The 25403-nt window shown below is 49.6% G+C and overlaps 9 protein-coding genes across 9 annotated transcripts; 4 read left to right on the plus strand and 5 right to left on the minus strand.

Moving 5' to 3' along the window:
- Positions 1-822: 822 nt before the first annotated feature.
- SNOG_05561 (hypothetical protein) lies at positions 823-2238 on the plus strand (the record flags this gene model as incomplete). Its single annotated transcript, XM_001795914.1, has 1 exon — positions 823-2238. One exon carries the CDS (start codon positions 823-825, stop codon positions 2236-2238), a length of 1416 nt encoding a protein of 471 aa, XP_001795966.1.
- A 552-nt stretch (positions 2239-2790) lies between these two features.
- SNOG_05562 (hypothetical protein) lies at positions 2791-4135 on the minus strand (the record flags this gene model as incomplete). Its single annotated transcript, XM_001795915.1, has 3 exons — positions 2791-2932; positions 2990-3660; positions 3710-4135. The coding sequence occupies 3 exons, from the start codon at positions 4133-4135 to the stop codon at positions 2791-2793; spliced, it is 1239 nt and encodes a 412-aa protein (XP_001795967.1).
- Positions 4136-6979: 2844 nt separating this feature from the next.
- SNOG_05563 (hypothetical protein) lies at positions 6980-8515 on the minus strand (the record flags this gene model as incomplete). The annotated part of the gene is made up of 1 exon (XM_001795916.1): positions 6980-8515. The coding sequence occupies one exon, from the start codon at positions 8513-8515 to the stop codon at positions 6980-6982; it is 1536 nt and encodes a 511-aa protein (XP_001795968.1).
- A 2518-nt stretch (positions 8516-11033) lies between these two features.
- SNOG_05564 (hypothetical protein) lies at positions 11034-12794 on the plus strand (the record flags this gene model as incomplete). The annotated part of the gene is made up of 4 exons (XM_001795917.1): positions 11034-11159; positions 11393-11758; positions 11807-12634; positions 12684-12794. The coding sequence occupies 4 exons, from the start codon at positions 11034-11036 to the stop codon at positions 12792-12794; spliced, it is 1431 nt and encodes a 476-aa protein (XP_001795969.1).
- Positions 12795-12846: 52 nt separating this feature from the next.
- On the minus strand, positions 12847-13547 carry SNOG_05565 (hypothetical protein; the record flags this gene model as incomplete). Its single annotated transcript, XM_001795918.1, has 2 exons — positions 12847-13012; positions 13072-13547. 2 exons carry the CDS (start codon positions 13545-13547, stop codon positions 12847-12849), a joined length of 642 nt encoding a protein of 213 aa, XP_001795970.1.
- Positions 13548-15181: 1634 nt separating this feature from the next.
- On the minus strand, positions 15182-16015 carry SNOG_05566 (hypothetical protein; the record flags this gene model as incomplete). The annotated part of the gene is made up of 1 exon (XM_001795919.1): positions 15182-16015. The coding sequence occupies one exon, from the start codon at positions 16013-16015 to the stop codon at positions 15182-15184; it is 834 nt and encodes a 277-aa protein (XP_001795971.1).
- Positions 16016-18833: 2818 nt separating this feature from the next.
- On the plus strand, positions 18834-19967 carry SNOG_05567 (hypothetical protein; the record flags this gene model as incomplete). Its single annotated transcript, XM_001795920.1, has 3 exons — positions 18834-19420; positions 19506-19781; positions 19835-19967. The coding sequence occupies 3 exons, from the start codon at positions 18834-18836 to the stop codon at positions 19965-19967; spliced, it is 996 nt and encodes a 331-aa protein (XP_001795972.1).
- Positions 19968-20868: 901 nt separating this feature from the next.
- On the minus strand, positions 20869-23738 carry SNOG_05568 (hypothetical protein; the record flags this gene model as incomplete). Its single annotated transcript, XM_001795921.1, has 3 exons — positions 20869-21458; positions 21528-22817; positions 23126-23738. 3 exons carry the CDS (start codon positions 23736-23738, stop codon positions 20869-20871), a joined length of 2493 nt encoding a protein of 830 aa, XP_001795973.1.
- Positions 23739-24805: 1067 nt separating this feature from the next.
- SNOG_05569 (hypothetical protein) lies at positions 24806-25205 on the plus strand (the record flags this gene model as incomplete). Its single annotated transcript, XM_001795922.1, has 2 exons — positions 24806-25036; positions 25131-25205. 2 exons carry the CDS (start codon positions 24806-24808, stop codon positions 25203-25205), a joined length of 306 nt encoding a protein of 101 aa, XP_001795974.1.
- Between the last annotated feature and the right edge of the window lie 198 nt (positions 25206-25403).

A 25403-nucleotide genomic window follows, 5' to 3' on the forward strand; every position in this document is an offset into this window, starting at 1 on the left:
TTCACGCGATGATATCATGGGTTGGGATTTGGATAGAGACTGGGGTTGAGGTTTAGATTATGTATGGTAATGAATGCTAGATATGATATGATAATGAATTCTCTATGACTGTCTATTGCGATCCTGTTTGATATGATATAAACCCTAGTTTCACGCGAAATATTCAAAGGCCCTGTATGTTGCTGCCTTGTAGAGCTGATGATGCATAGACTCCTGAACGCACCACTTGAAGTATCGGTCTTTGTGGGAATATATGTAGACACTCCAATGGACAGACCCTTCTGAAGTTTTGTACCGATTGTCTCTGTCGAATGGCTGATGGCGTCATCCAGTTGGCTTCGACCTTGATGTCATGTCATGTGAGAAGGACACCACTCAGCACAAGGGGCGCTTCTTTCACAACACGATACAAGAGGGTCTTTTGCTCTCAGTGAAAAGTTTATTGACCTACAGTAAAATCCTGCAGTTTTGTCGTGAACATGGAGATGTCAAAGAGCTACCTTCCTAACCCGGCTTCAGCCCCACTCCGCCGATAAGCGGAGTTTGCATCTTAGTCACCATCCCATCGGTGAGCAGATGCACTCTGATCTTTAATCAAGCTTTTCAATCTCTTGTCTTCACAACAAGACATAGAGCATGGCGCAGCAAGACGAAAATAATGTGGCAGCAGAGGAAACCACACCGCTGCTGCCCCGCGCAGACCGAAAAGAAAGAGAAGGAAAAACAAGCAAACCGATAATATATCTGCTGCTTCTGTCGGCATTCCTAATATCCCTAACTTTCGGCATCACACAAGTCCCGCTCCTCTATGTCTTCCGAGTAATGACCTGCGACGCATACTACGAGACGCACACCTCCGACCCGCACGCCATCGACCGCTGCGCCAAGCGCGAAATCGAGGCCGGGGCATCACGTGCATTTGCGCTACTAGCCGCTTCAACGACCATCTTCGGTCTCGCGAATCTGCTCGTTGCGGGCTGGACGATCAAGAGACTGGGAGTCAAGCGGGCGCTGATCATCCAGGTCTTTTGGCCGGCGGTGCGCCTGCTGATTCAAACTATTGGAGTCACGCATGGGGGCTCCGTGGGCATTGCGATTGTGCAGGCGTCGCAGGTTATTACGATTATTGGCGGGCCGAATGGGTATGTTTTGTGTTTGAACTCTTTTGTGGCGGACGTCGTTGGGCATGAGGCGAGGACGGGAGCGCTGGGAAGACTTCAGGGGTGCATGTATATTGGAGCGGCCACCGGGTTTTTGATCGGAGGCGTTGTGGGCGATGTCTTTGGGATACTTGCGCCGTTTCATATGACTTTGGCGCTGTTCCTGTCGTGCTGTGTTTACATCGCTTTGACGTTGCCGGCTACAAGTGTTCCTGAGGCGAAGGATGATTCGACAACTCAACGCCAGGTTGGTATCATGCGCTTCTTTGGTCCACTGCGCATTTTCACGCCACAGAAGTGGATTCTTCCAGATGGTCGTACCGTCACGCAATTCGGAGCGTTGACACTTGGTATTGGTGTCTTTCTCGGAATTTTAGCCACTGGATATATTGCTGTTTTGCTTCAACAGTTCGCCACCTCTGAGTTCCAATTCGGTACCAAAGACAACGGATATCTCATCTTCATGTACTCGTCGCTCCGGGGCGCATTCCTCTCACTCGTATTCCCACGGATTATCGCCCGAGGACGCAAGTGGCTCCAACCACACGACACCACGAAGCAAGACAGACCGCGAGAAGAAGAGCCTCTAATTCAAGACCATCCCATCTCGGCAAACGAGATCGAGACATCCGACCCACTCGAAAACGAGGAACCGCCTAACCCTCCACCAAGCAACGAACAAGAAACATTCGAATTCGACCTCTTCTACGCCCGCTTCAGCGTCTTCGCCGACGCGCTCCTCACCGGCGCAGCCATGTTCGTCACCCGAGGCTGGCAAATGTACATCGTCGCGCTCGTCCTGCCATTTGCCGCAGGTACCGGCGCAGCTTCCAAAGGCACGATCCTACAAATGCTTCCCAGCAGCGACCGCGTCGATGCGCTAAGCGGCATCACACTCGTAGAAAACATCGCGCGGCTATCGACCGTCGCAGTCTTCGGGCTGATCTACTCCATACTCGCAGAAGCTGGGCAAACACGCATGGTTTTCATATGCAACGCCGCCGTCGCGATGCTGGCATTTGTTGTTCTTTGCTTTTCGCGCTTTCCGCCTCGAGGGAGTCGTAGGGTCGAGCTTTGAAGGAATTTGTGGGGGCGTTGGAAAATCGAGATGACATGTTTGCGGCCATCACCGGCCAGCCTTGTAGCGAGCGGCATCTCGTCTCATATCCACTGTTTACTAGCCTTACAGCACGGCCGTATCGACGTAGGTGGTACCTGGACCCAATGTGGCCTGACATCTCGCCAAATTTCCCTTTGCGCTCGATGGAGCCGCTAACGAGTAACGGCGCTTGTGTGCAGCTACTGCAGCTCGTATTTACTGTGGGGCTATTGGCCGTCGAAGACGAAACCCATTTTTGGATGATGCCTGTTAAGAAATACTAGTGGGGAGCGCGGGATAGAGCGCGGAATCAAGCAAATATGGCGTGTGTCGTGGAAGTTGGAAGACTCAATCTGAGGCTTTGGTACACCAACGGATGAAAGGAAACACAAGCATTTTTAGTAAAATAAGGTCAAGATAGCTTATATGGTAGAACAGGAACATTCAACGTATTAATTTTGAATTATTGATAGTCTTTTCGACGTGGTATCTAAAACAGTACTCGTAATCGTGCATCTGGAATTACATAACTCATGCGAGCGCGACGGCGAACAGAAGCACAACAGCGATGGTCGACATGGAAGTGGTCAACATCGCACCAGTGCCTGTTGAGGCTGGCAGGGATGAGGAGGCAGGGTTGCCGTTGGCTTGGTTGCTGTTTGACGAAGCACCGCTGGGAGATGAAGATTGGCTACCACCCTGCGAGAGACATCAGTATGCATACGTGTGCAGTGTGTTATTATGGAAGCCTACCTGGGTGTTGTTGGCGACGCTAACGCCGGCGCCATCTGCTTTACGGTACCAGTTCTCCTTCGGGTCTCCAAGACAGTCTCCGACAGTGACGGCCTTGTAGCCGAGCTGTGTGAGGGTCTGGAGCATATATTCCGTCAGGTTGTTCGCCGTTTGGTCGAGAATGTCGTGGCCGATAGTGAGCCACTTGTCGCCCTTCTCCCCGGTTGCGCCTGCCTTGGTGATGTTTCCCTTGAACCAGTCCTTCGACTGCTGAATCTGCTCAGGCTTGTTTTGGTTGTAGTCGTCGGTGTCAACCTTGAAGTTGGTGATGTGGTATCCGAGGTCGGCCATATCCTGCTGGCAACCAGATTCCTTGGTGCAGCTGGAGTAAGGAGGGCGCATGTACGTGGGGATCTTGCCAAGAACGTTCCTGAGAGCCATCTCGTTCATCCAAAGCTGGTTCTTGCGGTCGAGTGATGAGACCTTACTGAGGTCGAGATGAGTCCAGGTGTGAGAAGCGACCTGATGTCCCTCAGAATCTACACGCTTGATCACATCCGCGAACTTGATGTCGATTTGGCCCTTGTTGATGTTGGCTCCTGTCATGAAGAACGTAGCTTTCGCGTTGTAGCTCTTCATGAGATCGAGAATGTGCTCGGTGTACTTGGTCTGAGGGCCGTCGTCATATGTAAGAGCCACCGTGCCAGGCGTTACGCACTGAAAGATTCCGTTCCCCACCGTAGGCCACAGAGCCGACCTTATCACGGGGGATCGATGAAGTGTTGGTACCGGCAGGTGGATTGTTCTCTGCGCAAGCAGGGCCGTACTTGTACTGGCATCCAGGAGAGTAGCAGTGTGCATCAGTGGTATCGCAGTATCCAATTTGTGAGCAGCACTTTCCAGCAGGACAAGAGCCGATACCCTCTCCACATTCCTTCGGGCTCTGTGTGCTCTGGCGAGCTTCTACGGGAGCCGCGTGCACATGGCCAGCCTCCGAGAGTTGAGCACCAATGCTACGTAGAAGGCTCCTAGCCCTTTCATCTGCCACATCTAGGCCAAGGATTTGGGGAAGTCCGGTGCCGTGAGCGTTGGCGAGGGGTCCGACCGTTGCGATTGTCGCAAGAGCAATGTTGGAGAAATGCATCTTCTGTAAAGACCGTGTGGTTTCGTGTTATTGACGGGAGTATTAGCGGGTTTGTTATCTCAAAGAACACAAAGCGAGTGACAGCGAGTCGATGAAGACCACGCGATTAAAGGTGACTTGAGATGGAAACAGAGACGTTCGTCCGAACGAAACCAAAGAGACGAGAGAGAAGGAAATGCATATTAGCCTTATGGTATTATTAGTTTTCTCAAGGCGTGCCGCGCTCGAAGTTTTGCCTGTCTCGTCTGATGCGAATGCGTGTTAGAGCCCCGAAGGCCCCAGTTGTCTCCATAACCGGTGATCCGAAAAAGGTAAGCCTTACGTTGGCACGCTCTAGGCACTGCTTCGCTTCGCGACGCCGAGAAATCATTTCCTCTTGCGCTTGCACGATTGGCGGAAACCGCTGCAGGAGCGGCAACTGATACGGAAGCCCCTGCAAGTGAGTCAAGTGGTTCAAGTGTAGCGTGATAATTCCAGCGAACTGAATCACATCGTAGGATTCGAATATGTTTCGCGCCTGGCCCGTAAGATCAGTCTCGTATTGCAACTTGGCGCAGTCTCACAATTGCGAGCGAATTGGCCTTTGCGACAGGATGTACAGCGTTTCTAGAGGTTTCTAGAGGACATAGGGATGGATTGAGTGTGTTCAAGGCTGGAGTGCAGTTTTCATGCCAAGTCTCAACCCTGAGTTAGATCACGGGCCGGGGCTAACGTGAAATCGGCTCCGCGGGTAGGTATGGTGGCCTAAATCACAGGACCCTACCACACGGCAAGCAAAATAACAGCGACACCTAAAACTTCCTCTCTGCGATCGCATATGTAGCTAGGTATAAACTCTAAAATATAAGTCTAATTAGAGAGAATTATCGAGCTTTGCCTACTCTATAATCCTATTTAATTAGAATTAAGATTTAGAAGTAATAGAGGCGCGTAAACTTGGACAAAGGAGAGGAAGTTTTGGTGTTCGCTTATATTTGGTGAGGAAATCCTGTTTGAGAGACGGCGTTCTTTTGCTCGCCCGCGTGCCTACCAAATCCCACCTCCTACAACCCACACTCCCTATAACGCTGCTACTTTTTTACAGGTGCGTGCGTTATGCCCAGTCTGATTGCAGCGCCCACAGCGTCGTTAAGATGGCTCGCCCACTTTAGTGCCCAACCGCTTCTTCGCCTTCTTCCCATAGTTAATCGCTCGCCCTCCTCCACTGTTAGTGTACCCTCTCGCTGCATACGCTTTCTTTTCTTCGATTTGCGTCGCGTGGCGGCCTTATTAGCTGCTCAAAGCTCAGCGTGCTACCTTTCCGCTAACACGAGTTTGTGCGCAATTACTGCTGCGCCTTTTGCTAGCTTTTTAAAGGCCTCAACTATTGAAGTTGGGGAGCTATTTGCATGCCTCTGAATCCTTGTCTTCACGAGCGTTGATTGAGACCCGAATTCCGGGGTACTGCTTAGTATTTGCGACTCGCCCATCACCTACGTTAAATAAAATAAAATAAAATTAGCTAGAAGAATGTCATGAAGACCAACTTATGCAGTCATCATGACACTAGTTCAACTCACTGCCAACTCCGAGGTCTTTAGAACATCTTACGTTTCATTAAACAATATCCTACTATGTTTTGACGCGGATGTCTAGACGTTAGGATTCCAAGCACAAACAGATCTGCCGCGTCATCTACTGTGCAAAATTAGACAAATAACTCTTAAAGATGACTTGCACGATTCTAGTGTCGTTTCAAGATTAGTGCAGAGCCTCGAGATCGTTTCGCAAAGGAGGTCCAGTAACTTCTCTCCACATTGAGCCGTGAGAATATGCGTATTACCATTAATTGTAACATCCAAACTACCGGCCTGCGCTTGCGAGACGATGGACAGCTCAGTTGCTACCGCAAAAGGGTTGTCAAACCATTGCACTTTCGATATCCCGCCTGCAATGTGAATTTCCGGATTCGTCTCGATGTTTTGATTTTTAACGAATGCGTCGGGCATGGTCCCGGCTGGCCAAATTGTGCATTGTTCAACAACGTCATTGACGCCCATGGAGTCTGATTCACCAATGGAAATATACTGCTCTTGAATAGAGCGGAGAAGGTCAGCTACCGTTCTCGCTGCAGAGACATCCGCACGAACTGGGATGAAGTTCATGCAGGGCCCAACTATCTCTGTAATGCCTGGAAAATCGGAGTTTCGTCCAGCGACCACTTGAACGTAGACTACATCTTCTTCTCCGCTAACTTGAGAGAGAACCAAAGCCCAGGCTGAGCTTACAAGAGATGTGATTGTTATTTCACCAGGTGCTGACGTAGGGGTAATGAACACTCTAGCCTGATGTTGCGAGGACTGTCTACGTAGGCTGTAGAGGGAAATTTTGTGATGATCTGGGTAAGGTGAGATTCTTTGAGGAGATCCCTCAAATAGCAGGCAGACGCGGGGGCTCTTTGGCGAGAGTATGCCATATAGGTCGAGAAGTCAGGGTCAAGGCTTAATGACTTATTATCAATAAGCGGAGTGAGCGTGTTCAGAATGATGGGGATACACCAGCCGTCATACTGGGCGTAAGGTAGACGAATAAAAAGTCGAGCTGCCTTCGAGGCATTGCGGATGAAGATGAACGAAGTCGGTACTTCAAGCGGCGATGACTGACAGATATCTCGTAGAACTATGGTACTGGATTCTTCATCCATGGACCCATTGAACTCGAACGTTGAAAAAGGAGCATCAAAATCGCGAAGAACCATCTGTAAAGATTGGCCTTTGCAGGTCGCAAAATACGTGCGAAGAATTTTGAAGTGCTGTCCAAGCGAACGGCAACTATTTTCCAGACGTTCGACATCCACAGAGGGGTTCAAATCCATATAGATGTAGTTGAAGGCAGCACGAAATTCCGTTGCCCGTCAGAAATATAATGTTCCTGAACGAACGAGACAGGCCGTATGTCCTCAACGCGATCCAAGGCTACGAAAGGTCGACATTGCATTCCGCTGGAGACTGTAGCCTTGTATAGACTGGACGAAAGTAAAGAAAAATTCGCAAGAGGCTCGAAAGCAGTAGTAGAGGAATGCGGGGAAAGAATGGCGAGATCATGCAGTATTGAAGCCCGGAAAACCATCGCAGCGGTGAATTGGATGCATTGCTTGCGGGCCTCAACTACTAGCTTCATGGCTGCAATTGAGTCGCCGCCTAGGCGGGAGAAGCTGTCGTCTAACCCGATGGTATGCGAATCGATGCCTAGCACCTGTCCCCATAACTGCTGCAGCGCCTGCTCCATCGCTGTTGTTGGCTGCCGCTTGGGTCCCTGGCTCTGCGTGCGCAGCTCGGCCAATTGCTGCGCCGAGAAGGACGCCCCTATCTCGCGCAGCCGCCACCTGTCTGTCTTGCCAGAGGTTGTTGTTGGAAGCTTTGCCGATTCAATGTACACCCCAGGCACCATATAGCTGGGTAGCCGCTCGCTAAGCTGTTCATCTACCTTTGTAGGGAAAAAGGCGCGGGCCGCCAACCCGCCTTCGGTCGAGACGTTATCCTGCTGCACGAACACGGCCACCACCGCCTTTTCCTTCTTGTTTCCTGGCATAATTACCATCTGTTCGACTGTTGGAATACACTCGCGCACGTGGTGCTCAATCTCTCCTAGCTCTACCCGCTGCCCGCGTATCTTAACCTGCCCGTCCTTGCGGCCCACGTACACCAGGCCGCCATCCGCGTTGTAGCGAACCAGGTGACCCGTCTCGTACAGTCGGCCTCGCCGCCCTATCTCTAGCAACCAAGCAGGGTCGCAGACGAATGCTGCCGCCGTCTTCTCCATATAATCGAGGTAGCCGCGCGCCAGGATCGGTCCTTCGACAAGCAGCTCGCCTACTGAGCCTAGAGTGGCCAGCCTATGGTGGTCATTAGGATCTACCACCCAGCTGACTGACGCGATCGATTTCCCAATAACTCCAGATCGTGACGCATTTACATCCAAACACGCATTGCTGAAGACACAACATTCCGTAGGCCTATAACCGTTTATCAGTCTAACACGACCTTCCCAAATGTCCCAGTCCGTAGAGCGGGACACTTCGCCACCCAGTGCAAGTGTAGAGAGAGGGGAAATCTCATGACGGTCTAGGAGACGTGCAACAGTCGGTGTAAGAAAGGCCCAGGTTGCACTTATCCTGCGAATGGCTTCAGACAGACTATTGTGCCGATCACGCTCTGAAGGGACACATGTAAATCCGACATGTATAAGAGTGGTCCACATCTCTGCTATACAGGCGTCGAATGTGTAAGATGTGAACTGGAGGGCTCGAGTATCTTGCGTGAACCCAAGCGCTTCGCCGTGACCCAGACTACTCGTCGCGATGGCCTGATGCTCGATCACCACTCCCTTGAGTGTGCCCATGCTGCCTGATGTGAAGATAATATAGGCACTGTTTCCTGGTTGTAAATTTGGGTGCACTCTCGGCTCGCTAGCCTCGCTGAGCAGCTGATGGACCGATCGATGCCTTGTTGACTGTTACAACGACGTGACCGTTTCTTTTGCAGAGGGTCGTGTGCTACTCTGAGGCCAGCACTACTCTTGCCTTGGTCTGCCGAAAGATCTCGTGCCGACTTGCTGGATGCTCTGGGTCGATAGGTGCAAATGCTCCGCCAGCCTTAAGCACAGCGAGCATTGCTACCACTGTCCACATCGATTTTTCACAGCAAAGAGGGACAATAACTTCTGGCTTAAGTCTCAGATCAACCAGATAGCTAGCTAGAATGGAGGATAGCGCATCCAGCTCGCCGTACGTCATCTCGCCATCTCACGCGCAGATAGCAGGTGCAGTGGGCCGTGCCAGCGCTTCCAATAGTTGGTAATACGGCTCTTGGCACCGTCGGTTAGCTACGCCACTGCCTGAATTAGAGTGAACTACATACGATGGTAATCGTTTGGGGTATCACCCTGCCCGTAGCCGTATTACTGCTAAGATCACATGTTATCATCAGTAGTAAGGCTCTTATTGGCTGGAGAAGCTAGAAGAGCTACTGGGTCATGGTCCAACACTCTTGGGTCGAAGCTGGCTGTGATTCTAATCCCTTCTGTGTCAAGTGCGCACTGTACTACCAGCGCGAATTCCTGCAGCTTGGATCGACTGTGCGGCTCCCCAATGATTCCTTTGCCTCTCTATCCGGACGCAGGTTATAATACGAGCAGAGTTCAAATTTGACAGGCACGCTTGGCGTCCGCTGATACCTTGGCAAGATACCTTGGCAAGATACCTTGGCAATCTGCTCAAGTCCCGTCTGCTCGTGTAGAACCAACTGAAATTCTTGTTGCTGCAAGTCATGCCGAAAGCAGGATACAGTAGCATCTCCTATACACACTCGTACTGGGACAATGGCAGTGTCTTTTTTGTTCGGGACTGTTTGCTGTTGATCTGTAGCCTCACAGGACCGCTTCAGTTTTAAATACTGCCTAAAACCTGAACTGCCAAGCTACATTGATATCTACAGGGTCTCCAAATGCAAAGTTGCACCCTGGATAGCGCAGTCGATCAGCTTTCGTAACCTCCGATAGGCTGAGTCTAATTATTATGCACAAATCTGACATTTTTATGCTGATTTCCTGCTGTTTTCCTAATAAAAAGATAGATACGCGACGGCCCGACATAGTGATGCATACTGATAATAGTCAGAATTCACCAGGATGGGGCTTGGCGTTTGGTGACCCTGTATGTGATACTTGAAACTCCCTTCTTGTTGAGCCCACTACAAAGCACGCATCCTACTCCTAGCCTGTACCTATTTCCTTGCAGAAACACCCCCAGCCCGCCTTCTAGACCATCCGCGGTGCGAGTATGACCGAATTAGGCCGACGAAAGCGCGTTATGCCCATACTCGAAGTCGACTGCTAAAAAGGTCCGTTTTTCGGCACCTGGTTGTGAGTTGTTTCAGTCTTGTGTACTCTTGTGTACTTACGACGTGCATGTGTTCCGTATTGTCCGCGGTGCAAGTATGACCGAATTAGGGCGAAGAAAGCCCGTTGAGCCTCTGCTCAAAGTTAACTGCTGAAAAGGTCCGCTTTTTAGCACCCAGTTGTGACAAGTTTCGGTCTTGTGTACTTACGACATGCATGTATTCCGTGTTGACCTGCTCCTTCTGGACTGTCCGAGGTGTGAGTATACCCGATCAGGCCGAAGAAAGCCCGTAGAGCCTCTGATCGGTGCGGGCCGTCTTCTAATTAATGCAGATACGCGGGGATACGGGGAGGAACGTTACTTCGTAGTGCACTGGGCTCTAAGTAGGGTCGGAGCGCTAGCTTAGGTCGGGTAACAAGACATCTTGCCTACACATACAGCTGAGCTAAGCGTAAACGGGCCAAGCTCGAACATTAGACGTGTCAACACATGCAACCGCTTCATGGCATCGTCCATTCGCAATCTTTGATCATTACCAGGTCCGATGTACGCTACACCGGTAATGTGACATAGCACGATTGGCGTTTCCAGCCCCCACTTCGTACTCCGCCTTCTCCTTTCACTGGCTAGAGCGTATCACCCCCTGACGGTCGCCAAGCAGTATGACCGAGGCAGTGCCACATGGTACAGTCGAGTTTACACTCTGGTAGTTGAGCATAGTAATTTCTGCTATTGCTATGGCCGTGAAAGTAGAATAAAGGAAAGTATCAGAGAAGATAACGAAAAACTACTCCACATTACAGTATCTGAAATAAAATCAATTAAGTAACTTAACCAGGATCGGATCAGCTTCTTGGCTGCTGCCCCGCATCAAATACTTTTGTGCCTGTATGTACAGTGGTAATTCGGCAGATAAATTCGGGATCAAAGGAGGTGCTCTGTTGAGCGTGCGCAATCTATGTATAAATCGGACTAGGTCGCTCCATCATATCGCATTCAGAAGCAGAAGCACCTTTCACTATGCTCACAAATATTTTCACCTCCACGCTGAGTCAATTTCTGCCTCTGGCTTTTGTATTTTCTGTGTTCATTTACTTAGCCCACAACTACTATAACCGAGAGTTAAACAAGTATCCAGGACCGCTGGTGTGCGCTTTCACCAACTGGTACAGGTTTTTAAAGGCATGGCAGAGACGACCTGAACAGTGGCATATAAATTTGCATAACAAATATGGGGATATCGTTCGCCTGGGGCCAAACTGCCTGTCCTTTGCCAATCCGAAATCTGTCAAAGCTATTTACGCTTTAGGTAAAGGCTTCACTAAGGTACAGACGCATGCTATTTTGTCTGATCTATCTCTCATGCTAAACCCTGCTAGTCAGACTTTTACCCCGTACAGATGGCAACATCAAAGGAAGGAAAGAAGCTACCAACCCTATTCAGCACTCAGTCGGAAGAATATCACTCCCAATTAAAGCGCAGCGTTAATAGCGTCTTTTCCATGTCAGCCCAGATGCAGTATGAGCCTATCTTCGACTCCGTAAACGACGTGTTTCTCCAACAGACACAGGAACGATTTTCGAATACCGGTAAATATTGTGATTTCTACCAATGGCTCCAGTTCTATACTTTCGACGTTATTGGTGAACTAGTCTACTCTAGAAGGCATGGCTTTTTGGAGAGTAATCATGATATTGAGGGAATCGTTAAAGGGAACTCAGCCCTATTCGACTATGCTGCTGTGGTAAGTAGAATTTTTATTGCTTTGTGTACCGACTAACAGCAGCAAAAGGTAGGACAGATTCCTGTTCTAGACAAGCTATGGAAAAAGAATCCAATCAAACTGCTTGCAGCTAGGTACGGACTCATCGACTCTTCGTATGCTGTCGCAAGCTTTGCGAACGCCCGCCTTGCCGAACGACATCCTTCTGGGACGGTCTTCTCGAAAGAAGATCTTGCTTGGCAAAGAAACGATACGAATACTCCACAAGACTTCCTCTCTAAGTTCATCCAGGCCAAACACGACAGGCCAGACTTTTTCAACGATCAACTCGTAGTTACCATGTGTGTCTCCATGGCTTTTGCTGGATCCGAGCCTGCAGCCGTATCAATGAGTGGTGTTTTCGGCTCGCTTCTGAGAAACCACAGATGCTTGGAAAAGGTTTATCAAGAACTTGATCACAAAGCATTGCAAGGTCATTTCAAAGATAATGCAACAGGAACAGTCACGTGGCAAGAGAGCCAGGGACTTCCCTACCTCGACGCTTGTATCAAAGAAGCTTTTCGCCTCCACCCCGCCCCAGGATTGCCGTTCGAGAGAGTTGTTCCACCAGAGGGAGCAATGATTGACGGTGAGTATATCAAAGGAGGAACAATTGTCGGGTGCAATGCATGGGTTATCCATCGTCGTGCAGAGATTTTCGGAGATAAACTCGATAATTACGTGCCAGAGCGTTGGCTTGTGGACCCCTCCAAAGACAGAGAGGCAGAAATCGCTAGAATCAAAGAGATGGATTATTACATCATGAGTTTTGGGAAAGGGCCACGCGTGTGCCTCGGAAAACATATTGGCATGATGGAAGTTTACAAGCTTATTCCAGCAGTTCTTCGAAGATTTGAGGTGAGTAAAGTTCATGCGTTGCCTACGCCAACGACTAATTACCCCTCAGCTTGAATTAGAAGAAGGGTCCCGTGAAGCTCGTTTCCGTAACGGCTGGTTTGTTAGGCCACTAGAACTCAAGGTGAAATTTGTAGATCGGAAACTAGTTAAACCAGCATGAAGACTATCAAGCCAGCTCTTTTGACCAACCCTCTGGAACGACATGTAATCGTTCAAGGCTTGTTGGTGCCGCTCTCGCTGCGCCAGCCATCAAAAAAGTGTAGATTGGTGTTCATACTGAGTTGGAATGGGAGGTTTCTGTTGTCCTGAGGCTGCTTATACGCATTCTCCGCCATCCACTTTGGTATCGCATTGTAGACTGCAATATTTCTCTCGGTCCTGCATGGCAAAATCAATCATGATCCACTGAAAAGACCAAGATCAAGAAGTCAACTTACACATGGAATATGACAGACTCTAGTCCTGACATTGACAGGTAGTGCGCTATATTCGTAGCCCGGTATGTGTCGATCCCGACCTGCTCCACCATCCACTGCGTTGCTGCGTAGCGCATTACTCGTACGAGTAGTTCTTTTTCAACGCCAAATTCGGCGGCCAGTTCACTAGCGCTCGTTGCCGTTCCCCCTCGCTCAGAAAGGAGTCTCCACAGCCCCAGATCAATACCCATCTGCGCCATGTTGAGCGGCAAAGCACAGAAGATCAGCCGCTGCATGGTATCCCATGTTTGCTCTAGCTTCAAAGAAGCCATTTCAGCAGCTTCGAGAAAGCGTAAGCGTTTTTTCTCATCATTGCGGAGGGAGATGGGAATGTTTCCTGCCGCCAGGGACTCTAGAGATTCGAGGATACTGTCGGCTGCAATGCTGTCATCGAGATGAGAATTTGCAGTTTCAGGTAGGAGTGATCTCGATGCCATGATTGTAACCAAATGAGTGATTGATTGGTATAGAAGCCGTTGATAGGTTTTTCGTACTTTGCGATCAGCAGCATACCGAGTTATACACAAGTGTAAAACGATATCGGCCCGGGCATAGGGCATTAGTGCATCGATTGGTGTGTTGGCATTAGGATACTATATTGCACTTACAGCTTCCCCGACAATCGATTGTGTTCTCCGTTTCCCGCACCAACCTGCACTAATGGGCCGAATCGATTGATTGATATCACACGGAATCGGATTAGCCGATTGGTGTGGGTTGGTCCGAGAGACGAAGAATGAGAGCGGGCCGTATCCACAGGGGCCTTTTTCGGCTGCACGTACCTATTGTACCAGCGCTAGGAGAGGAGATCCAAACGATACGAAGTACGGAGGTGGTTTTCAAAAGTTCTTGCTAACAGGGGTCATCTGTACTACTGCCAAAATACTACCGAAGCTTGATCAGATCTGTGCCGCCTTCAAGTCGAATTGTATTGTTCCTTCAATACAGGGGCCTGTTCAGTTGCTCCATTTTCAAATAGAGTTTCGCTTAGAAGAGTTGAAGGCCTGCTCCGATAATATGGCTATCGTAGAAGAAGAGGCTGCCAAATTCTGCCATAATTCCGTTTTAAAATGGATGTCAACCGAACGGGTTCTGGAATGGAATACGCTCTATCCAAGTCTGGATTTGGTGTTGAGGCAGCTACTGCCACTAGTTTAGCCATATTGATGCCCCTTTGCTCGTTGTCTTAAGCCAAGGTCAAGCTGGCTCAATAGCGGTGTGTCGCAGCCTTTTCAAGGCTGCAGAAGCAATGACTTAGCTAAGCCGAAGCGACAAGCCAATGTAACGGCAACAAGGATGCACGACCTCAACAAGAAAAAGCAGTATCTATACACCACACATGAATGAAGATGGTAGATAGCAGACACAATACAGATCGAGTTGATTAAGCCTAGGTGTGCGACACGTTGAGATCAGGTGAAATATGATACCATATAAGCCGCTCTACTCTCTGTTGTTTATATACCATACGCTGCGCATAATGGCTATGCGAAGGAGCCATAGTCTGTTCAAAAACACTAAATCATGATGGGTGTCAAGATAGTCGGCCCGATATATATACCCCTGTCAGAACTTTTGAAAGGCACCTCTGTAGCACACGATAGATTTCGCTTCGTAGCAGCAGCAGCATTTCGTCGTAACGCTTTATAGAAGTAATGCTCTAATTATACGTGTCGTTAAGCCTACTCAGCATAAGAGCCCTTATGCGACCCTTCTTAGACCTTGTTAAGTATATAGAAGGGGGACTAGTCCTTTAACGCGCGGGGCAACAGTAGAAGAGGCCGTCTATTAATTGATAAGTATGTAGTGGCACTAATAGTAGCATGCTGGGTATCTATAAGAGCCTCGGCAAGTGAAGTCCACCGTCGACCAAAGTGCTCACCTCTGCAGGCACAGGCACTCAGAAAACACTCGTTGATCCCAACACCTGGCTCCCTCTTGCGTGTAGTGATGGTTTCCTTCGTCGCTCGAATCTTAGGTAACTGAAACCCGCGCAACATGCGATAATTTGGTGGTGCGGGAGGCAGGCGAAATTGGCTGGGTGTTAGGGCTAGGATTTTATGCCTTCTCTCTACCGACTTTCGTCTGAATTCATCGTCAAGGCTTCCCTCCAGCCTGAGTCCTTTAAAATACTTCTTGCACGTGCTTCGAGCCATTCTGTGTTTCCCCAGAATCCCCAACTGGCCTGAAAACGAAGCCAGTCGACAATGGCAGCCTCCCAGTGCATCATAAATGTCTCCCATGGATAATCTTTCTTGCCCATATCTTTCAGTCTCATCCAGTAGCGCTCAAGTAGTGCTCGTTCGCCATCTTGCATCGACAACTCGTGTGGTACGATCCTTTTATTTATGAGCATATTGAGAGGAACCGAGCATGTGAAGAGTTTCGCAAGGTCGCAGACTCCAAGACCGAGGCCTATGTACTGAAAGTCGTAGAAAGCCACCTGCTCTCCAGACTCGCTCGTGAACAGATTCTCGGACTTGACATCGCCGTGTATGAGCGTCTCGTAGCGGGCTGTTCGTGACGAGCCAGACGCTGCGGGTGCCAAAAATGTGGCGACCATTTCAGAGATGGACTCATTTCCAGTTCCCATCTTTTGGGTCAAGGTTGCGCTCCACTCAGAATCAGCGTCGCCTGCGAGATCCGCGTACTCCTTTCGCCGCGTCGCAAGATACGTGTAGCCACCGTTCAGCCAAACACTCTTCTGCGTGGCATCTTGACCATCATGTCGTACCTCCTCCAAGGGTGGCAGAACAAGCGAGGAGCGATCTAGGCTTTCAACACGCTGCCACCAGAAGCCATGAAAGCCTGATAGCCAGTCGAGAGCAGCATGCACTTGCGTTGATGACAGCACATTGCGCTTCTCTCCTGCGACAGGGAATTGCTGCTTCAGGTCGGAGAGCATCATCGCGGTCGTGGATGTGCCATCGGCATGATGCTCGTTGGTGCTTCCTAAGTATTGCGCGACTGGTAGCGACAACGGCAATTGAGGAGCAAGATGGCCGTAGAAATACTGTTCCACTTGATAACTTAATATTTTTCTCGTGTGACCCTCGTCATTGGCCTTTGTAGGCGGCGGCGTAATCAGCTTCAGGATGTAAGACCGTGACTTCTGTAAATTCGCGGCTTTGTCACTTTCCGTGGCAGTGACACGGCATATCTGACCGTACCCGGCCCAGAGTGACTGAATAGTGGTTACAGTTTGTAATCGCAAGCCGTGATGCCCAAGCAACGCAGTAGCTACTTCTTCGGCGTTCGTTGACGATTTCATCGGACTGATGTGTGTTGTAGGCGAGCGATACAGAGAAAGTGAGAGGAGCAAGAATAAGGGGGCGAACAGGAGAGGTGTGTGGCTGCGCCAGGATTGACGAAGCATCCGTTTGCAGTTCTTTCTGGTGACAGCTTCTCGGAGCGAGTCTTTTGGCAAAAAAAAAGGGAGCAGGTATCTGATGTACGCCACCGTTCCAGTAAGAACGCATGCTAGCGCAACATTCTCCCGGTTAACCGAAAATTTGCTGCCTCACCAAAAGGCGATGATGCTACTGAAGTTCGTGAATCGATTACTCGACACGAAGAAGGGGGATGTCAAAGCCCCTGCGCATTAGCTTTCATTGTCAGTTTCTCAGTTGATCGAGAGATATTATTATGAGCTTGCATGAGTTTGGATAGGAAAGCTCTGATTAGAATGTTGTATGTTGCTGCTTACAATAGCTGGCGTGAGATACAACATGCGGATCCGAGTTACTTGTAAACATACGTACCAAAAATGCGAACCAGAGTGCTGGTACCGGGAAACCTATGGTAGCGGAAATCATCTGCCAGAATGAGCTCTGCAGAGAAAGTTGACAGTTCCCCATACTAGGAAGAACGTTTTGCTGTTATCGCAATCATGAATCACGTGCATCGTTTTTGTGATGGAGGATGGCCGCACATCCTGGCGTTTAAAGACAAGATCGTTGTATATGGAAGCACCGCACGCTGTTGAGATTAATGAAGCGGCTCCAAGTAGAGCACGCACCAGTGGAGTGGCAAACATCTTGAAAAGATTAAGCTATCGAAGTGCAAAGACAGGCAGTGAAAAGAAAGGTTTGGATGAAGGTAGTGATAGTTACATTCTGCACAATATCTCGAGGGTTGTATACTTCTCGCTCCAATCTTTTCCTCATGTTATCAGCACTTCTCTGGTCTACGCGCACGTTCGAAGCCCCCAACACCACCTCCAAGTTACGCCTCATCTGATGATCTAGTCCGTCCGGTGCACGTTGCTCCAGCTCTCAAGATAAGCGAAGGACTAACCTTGGACGCCATGGCTGTGTCAGTGCTTGAAGCCATACCCATCTCTCGTAATCTAGGCTTCCACTCGTCGTATAGTGACGGGCTCATAGGGTGAGAGCATGACGGCCGACAACACCCTCATACTCTCCGTATCTGAGATAAAATGACATTTGGAAGCATACAATCGAAGTGAACCTGTGTTCCAGAATCGCTCCACCCATGCCACGCGGCCACGGCTGCTCTGCTCAATTTTCCACGTGGAAAAGAGCCTCTACATGCTGATGAACCTACTTCGTGGAAAATTCAAGCTTTGATAGCCCTCCAGTTTAGGAAATCGACATGGTCCATGCCGTTTGCGTATCCAATCATGGAGGAGAACGACCAGACAAGCCACTAGCGCGTTTGAGGTCTGACCAACGCCGTGCGAGTTGGTAAGGCTTAGCTAAGTAAGATAGGCGTTAAGTCGATAATTATTTGGCTTTTTTTCGTAACAAATTAGGGTTCGACTAGCCAGAACTATGCAAAGGCAGGACTGAGCGGCTAGGTAGCCCGATTCTCAGTTCAGGTACGATTCCGTAGCACTAGAAGAGAAGTCAGCGGAAACATAAGACTTGAGCCCAGAGCATCCTTGAAAGCCTCAAACCATGTGATTTCTGGCACATTTCATCAGCTAGAATGTTGTTGTTAGAAGTGGCCTTCCTGGAAGAAGCCTGTTTATGGACGAAAGTTTTCACACTTCCCTTTAAGCCGAGGAAGACACTTTCAGTATTATCTGGTTGCTTAGCTAGGACTAGTACCCATAATCGCCAGCAGGTGGCCTTGTGTGCCTTTCAACTAGTTCTAGAACATAATCTTGCGCCATACCAACCAGGTAGGTGAGAGATAGCTCGAGTAGCGTCGGATTCCGCGGACCGCGTATCATCACCTTGGGGCGTTATCTTCAGACTACGGCTCACCGCATGCTACTCTAAGTCGTTCAATTATGGCACATTTCAAAAGCGGGATTGGCCGGCATCAGAGCCCGAGTTTGCCTTGTGATGGGGCCCGAGTGCCAAGCGACTGACTATGTACGCTAACGCTCAAAACAGCTGCCAATGATTCTCTGATTGGTCCAGCTTTGTTATTGTCCTACAAAGCACTTGTGGCGGTAGAGAGGCGTATGCACAGCGGAAATAACGGACGAGCTGTCTAAATGTTGTGTCTCAGCTACTGCCCGCCCGTGTCCCCATACAGCCGAAGCCGGGACCGAAGCTATTCTTTCACTAAGCTTTGAGGCTTCCTTCTTTCACAGCCTGAATTGCTCCTGCAGCTTGCACCCATAACTCCGAGATTCTGCCATTGCTTATCACCGCATCTCCGATGGCCATTCGTACTTCAGCCCTTTTCCGCGCGACTTGTGATTGCTACCTTCTCTTATAGCGCCATACTACTTCTCGGACTTTGATAACATGTCACAATTCCAAATCATCGGTGAGCAGTACAAGAAACTGCCAGTTTTGATCAACAGCGCAAATGTCGGTGGAAAGACGTACATCGTGACGGGCGGCAACACCGGGATCGGGCTGGAGACAGCGCGACACCTAGTCAAAGCGGATGCAGGCCGAGTCATCATTTCGAGTCGCAAAATCTCAGCAGGCGAAGCGGCGAAGGCAGACATTGAGGGCACGACTGGGCGGAAGAATGTGGTTGAGGTCTGGCAGCTTGACCTCACATCCTTCGCGTCCGTCAAAGAATTTGCTGCCAAAGCCTCAGGACTAGAGCGAATCGATGCTCTTATCGAGAACGCCGGAGTGATGACGGACAAATTCGCCATTGTTGAGGGCAACGAGACCTCCATGACAGTCAACGTTGTTAGTCCATTCTTGTTGGCCGCGCTCTTGATGCCGAAGTTGCAGGAAACGGCCCAGCAGTTCACCATCACGCCGCACATTATCATGGTCGGTAGCGCGCTGGCGCTTCAAGCGAACAAAGAATTGGAGAAGGGTGGATCAAAGAACATCTTTGCGAACCTGAACGATGCCAAAATCACAGATCGGTAAGCCTACTTTCTCATGAAAGTAATTTCTTCGAAGAAACCAATTTAAATTCCACAAGAAACAACGGCTGAGCCTTCTTTCCAGCTATCCTTTGACGAAACTTGTGCAGCTATACGCACTCCGCGAATGGGCCACCCGTTACCCTGCCGAGAAGACGAACGTGATCATGAATATGACCGCACCTGGTGTATGCTCAACCGGTCTTGCCCGCGACACAAATGCCCGGACTCGTGCTTTGATCGGTACAATTCGGTTCATCTTTGCGCGGACACCCGAGGAAGGCAGCCGTACCACGGTTCATGGTGTCGTCGCTGACAAAGATAGCCACGGCAAATTTCTCTCAGGGTGTCAAATAAAAGAGTAGGTTTGCTGTGTCGACTCCATATCCTACAGTCTACTGACGGAAGCAACAGTTGGTGGGTTCCCGCGTGGGCCAAGAGCGAGCAAGGACTACGAATACAAAAGCAGCTGTGGGAAGAGCTTACGGATACTCTGGAGACGACTTCCCCTGGCGTGATGTCCAACATCAAGTCGATTCGCAGCTAGATGGGCTGTTCAAGTCCCGGTTGGTCCGGAAATGAATCTGATAACGGTTCCATGAGAAGGTGTTTAATGAGAGGGTGGAACGAGGCGTAGAATACGATCATTACATTCTTGCTAAACACTGAGGAAGATATTTCTATCTTTGCAGGATTGAATACTACGCGGTATATCGCGATGTCAGTAGCATCGGACATCAGACTTGTCGTGTGTGCCCGTGCCGCTGGAACCAAACGTTGTTTGAAGAGACGAATTGAGCCATTAGAGCTTGTATGTCATTGCTGCCAGGGATACCCATGACTGAGATTGTATGGGCAGAGTCAATCTTAGTTGGAAGCTGTGGAGACGAAGAGCAAGATCAAATTACTAAGCCAATGGCTCCCGTACCCTGCCGCCATGCGGGGCGTGCCTTGGAGCTAGTCATTGAAGCCCCACGGCCCGGCGGACAGACTCTAGGCCTTTGAAGAAGTGTCCGACGCCCTTGATCTACATACGTCCTAGTAGACCTACGCTTCGCCAATATTCGACGTAAGCTGCGATATCACTTTCAGTGATTTGTGACATTTTCCTCAGCGTGGGCGATACGCTTCGAGTGATAGCCGTATCTAGCACGATCGACCCATCGGACATCTTGACAAAATCATTAGTGAAGAAGTCAAGAAGGCCCTGTGCTGGGTTGCCTTCGCTGGGACCACAATCAACGAGCTTCAACCAATTATCCATTGGTACAATGGATTCCTTAGGAAGCCCGAGCCTTCTGACTAATACTGCCGCAAAATCTTGCCAGCTTTGTCGGATCGGGTTCTCGAGGTGATACACAAGCTCCAACGGCAAGGAATGGAACATGACCTCAGCGAGGACAGCCGCACATGAATCCACACGCATCCAGGACAATGTCTAATCATCATTAGCTAGCTGACAGAAACATGGTTTTGGTTTGGTCTTTTACCCCTCGCAGGTCAGGAAACTTCCCGACAGTCAGAGACGACGCAACCAACGCAGCAACGTGCTCATCAGAATTCCAATAACCGGTACTGGATCCGGCAATTTGACCGAAACGTACCAACCCAGCCTCAATCTCCGGGTGATCCTTGGCTGCGCGTTGAATCATCTTTTCGCACACGAGTTTAGCTTTGGCATAACCCACACCCAGGGTCCAGGAGTGGTCGTCCACAGCCACCTCAGGGACTATGCGTTCCGCTTTGATGGCGGGATAGTTCCCCACTGTTGAAATTGAAGACACGAATAACACCTTCGGTCTCTTTCGCGGAGCCTGAGAATGTGCATCGCATGCAAGTTGAATCAAGTTCTGTAAGGTCCTGAATGTCCCATTGAAAGATGGAAGCGTCATCTTGAAATTCATCGGCCAGGCGATGTGCACTATGTGAGTAATCTCGCGAGCAAGTGACTCGTATTGCATAGCACTCAATCCGAGATTCTCAGTGGCTGAGCTGATCTCGAGGACCTCAACCTTGGTAAAAAGTTCATCGCTCACAGCTATACCTCGTGACGCTAAGGCCTTTTTCTGTCTCGTAACTGCATCATCTCCGGTACGTCTATTCAGACATATGACACGATCTACAGAGGGATCATGTAGCAAAACGTTCAGGAAGTGCGATCCCAAACTGCCTGTGGCTCCTGTTATGGCAACTGTTGCCTTTTGCAGTCGTACGCTGTCCCTTACGCAGTATTCTTCAACAAGCTCTTCCAACCAACGAGGGTCAGAAGCATCGTTTACCACGGTACGATTGGAAGTCATTGCTTCAACGAGCTTGGCAACGGAAGCGTGCCGATAAACAAAGTCTCCCAGGATATCTCCTGGCTTCAAAACATCATTCGAATCAGCATTAGTTGCCTTCAGTGATGCTATGAGCAATCTACGTAGCTTTACGGCTTGTAAACTGTCCATGCCGAGCTCGAAGAGATCGTCCTCATCAGTCCAACTATTGAAGTTCGACCCTAGCTTGATGTTGTCTTCTATCAAGCTTCTGATAGTTGTCTCTGGCGACAAATAGTCGAGTGGAGGTGCTGTCACGTTGGACTCAAGCTCCCGATACACTTGGTCGATCTCCTCCGAAAACGTCTTGGCCACTTCTAGCCGAAGTATAGTACCCTTGTCGGATCTAGGCAGCAAACCGGGAGGAAAAACCAGGACCGCTGCCTGTGACGATATCCTCGCATGTGCATCCATGGAATGGCCAGCTTCTTCGATGAGTGGCCAAATGGACGCTTTGAATGCTTCAATGCGGCTGGCTTCAAGGGGTTCGATTGTTTCCACAATGACACCAAGCTCAAATCGGCCATCTCCGAATGCTGTGGCCGCTTTGACGCCGTGATGCTGACGCAGGAGAGACTCCAAGATTGTCGGACGAACCTTTTCTCCGGTCGCAAGGCATATCAAGTCATCATTGCGACCCTGGATTGAGAACTCCATGTCTTCTTCATGTGACCCTGGTTTCCGAACAAGAACATCCTGGAGTTCAAAGCGCTCAGTCCACCCAAAAGGACGCATGCTCATCTTGAACGTACAATCATGAGCATCAACAGGGTCCAGCTGGACCTCCAATGGCGCAAAGGTGTCAGGCCGAAGCTTGATATAGTGCCAGTCATAAGACTCCGTGGGCACAAAGAAAGGCGATAACGGGCCAGTCTCTGTTGCTCCGTAATGATTGATCAGTCTCACCCCTGCCACTTGAAGCCTCTTCCCAACAGAGTCCTTGGGCATGCCTCCACCAAAAGCAACAAAGTCGAGGTTTTGGAGAATTCGAACGCCTCGGTCGCCTGGGAGCAATGCGATTTCCTCGATGATCGATGGTACTGCCAACAAAGCTTTGGCTCCGGACTCCTCCAGAAGTGCTGCTACTGAGGTACCTGTTGGAATGGAGAAGGGTGGAGTTAGGCACATCGTCTTCCCAATACCCAAGGACATGCACATCGGGACAAGCCCAAATCCCTTATCATGTGAGCGAATGGATATGCAATCTTATCGGTTCAATGACTCACATGGAAGAAAGGAGATGTAGAGACCGTAAGATTGTGTGCTTCAATCTCAGAAGAAAAGCTATGGCAAATTGCGAAACCCAGGAAAGATTTGTGGGAACAGTAAACCGGTTTTGGAAGTCCTGAAGTCCCCGATGAATGCAGTATCAGAGCCTGGCAATCACTTTCCGAGATGAAGTGATTGGGATGCGCTATCTTTCCATCGTAGGTGACTGGAACTTTATCAAGGAATATCTCATACCCTGGCGCGATGTAGACTTCGGGACTGCACTCTTTGTCCAACTCGGAATTTCTGATAGAGCGTGCCTCGACAATAAGAGGCTGAAGACGTTGGGACACTAACGCGTGCTGAGCCCGAGTTGTTCGCATGAGGTGGCTGATCGCGACCGGGCTTAGGCGTGTCGAAAGTAGGACAACCGGAACGCCCATGCCCATCAGAGTGAGGATGAAAACGGCGAGACCAGTATGGCTCTCCATGAGCACAGCGACAGATGCGCATCTCTTCACAATGCCATGATCGTCCAAGAAAGAAGCATGGATGTTTGGAGCGTTGTGTCTCAGCCATGCTTGACATCGAAGGATGGCCTGCTGGAGGCGCTCATAGCTTACGGGTGTCAATTGATATGCACCATTTTCGATTAAAGGCTTCTCTGCTTGGATGCAGAATCTGTGCTGGGGGTTGTGTTTGACGTGGAATTCGACGAGTTCGGGCAAGGTACGTATACCCGATGCTGAGTCACGGTCCAGACTGAGTCCTGGTGATAGGAAAGTCGACATGATGGATTTTGAAACTTTTCTGTACTGCGCATGGGATTGAGAGGAGTCTCCCAGAAAGCTGAGTGTTGTCAAATACGCAGAGAGTACTCTGTGGTTGTTGAAAGTCACCACCCTGCAAACGTAACGACGGCTTATTAACTTAAGCGAGATGTTGTCTTCGGGAATTTTGCGACGCAGAGGCCCTGAGTCTACTTTCGGATAGTGAAGCGTGTGAAACTAGACATCTAGATAAGCTGCCCGCTGACTGCAGGAAAATGTGACTGAGCCGAATCTCACTGCAGGTGAGTCTGACTGCAGCTATCAGCTGATTGCGGCTTTTACGCATCCCAAGAACAAAGCGTCTCATGCTACTGCCCCAACTCGGGCCTTGCTAAAACTACGCTTACCAATTCACCGCCTTGAACCTCAAGGTCTGATTTGTCACGTGATTTGAATGGCTGCAGAGCGAGGACGACGATGGTGGACAGAGGAAGAAGACGGCGTGTTCCGTGCTCGTGTAAGACTTTAAGGTAATTCTGCCGAGCTCTTAGAGAGTTGTGTGCTGTCACGCGATCGCTATTGGACCGACGGGAACTAACGTAAAGATGCTCCCACCGGGCGAGTTCGTTGCATCCTAAACAATTCCCGTCCGCCACATCCGTTGCATCCTGGGCACATCGCGGTATTGTCGCGGACATGTGACCAAAGTCTGATGCTAACTCGAGCAGATCATAAAAATGGCATAATTTTCCCTTGGAACAAGATCGCCGTTCTTTTCCCTGGACGTAGAGTTGGTGTTCGACTATGCATATGTGGAACAGAGTTTCCAGGACATAGATGTCGATTGTGAAACCGAAGCGCCGCATTCCTCTGTTGAAGGAAGAGGTGAAGTAGAGCCTTCATCTGCATACAACAGCAGAGAGGTCTCTCGTGCTATCGATATCAACGAGACCGGCGAATCCTCAAACATAAACCATATGTAGAGATGGCTAGAATTTACAACCGATCCCCTGGTTTTTGATAAACAGTAAATATGCATGACATCAAGCACCGGGAACTCCTCCAGTTGCTCCAATATAGCTGAAACAATGCTTTCAAAACCATCATACCCAAATTCTGGATTCGCAACTTCAGCTGCTCTGCCTTTGCACGGGATAGATTTCAGCGCTCTTGACAACCGCACGACGAATACAGCCCAGGTTTTTGGGGATCGTGATGGGACACTCGATGACGTTGGAACGCCTCTATCGTTGATGCTGGACTTTCCACACAATGCTTCGTGCCCGACCACCACGCCAGAGAATAAGGGCCATGTCACCGTAAGTTTCAAGCAAGTGGACGCAAAAGTTGCACATGAGATCACGTCCAGCGTTCTGAAGTATAACGACAGTCTATTGATTGAACTGTATCTAGAGTGAATACAGCTCGCCTTCCATCTTTACGCTCTTCAAGTTGTTGCTAATGACCAGAGGGAAGTTTAAACGCTGAAAACTGCAGTGCGCGTGGAAAAATACATCTGGATCAACATTGGTTGAACCCCATGGAAGTTCTGATGTCCGTAGTAAAGCTCATGGTTCATCGCTTGATCTTGGGGTTGCAGAATTACCGAGTATCCCGGTTGTAAGGCCGCGCGGCAGGCCTGTACGATATATACTATTCTGCACAGCATGATCAATGCTGAGATTG

This window comes from Parastagonospora nodorum, assembly GCF_000146915.1.
Source record: "Parastagonospora nodorum SN15 chromosome Unknown scaffold_8, whole genome shotgun sequence".
NCBI lineage: Eukaryota > Fungi > Ascomycota > Dothideomycetes > Pleosporales > Phaeosphaeriaceae > Parastagonospora > Parastagonospora nodorum.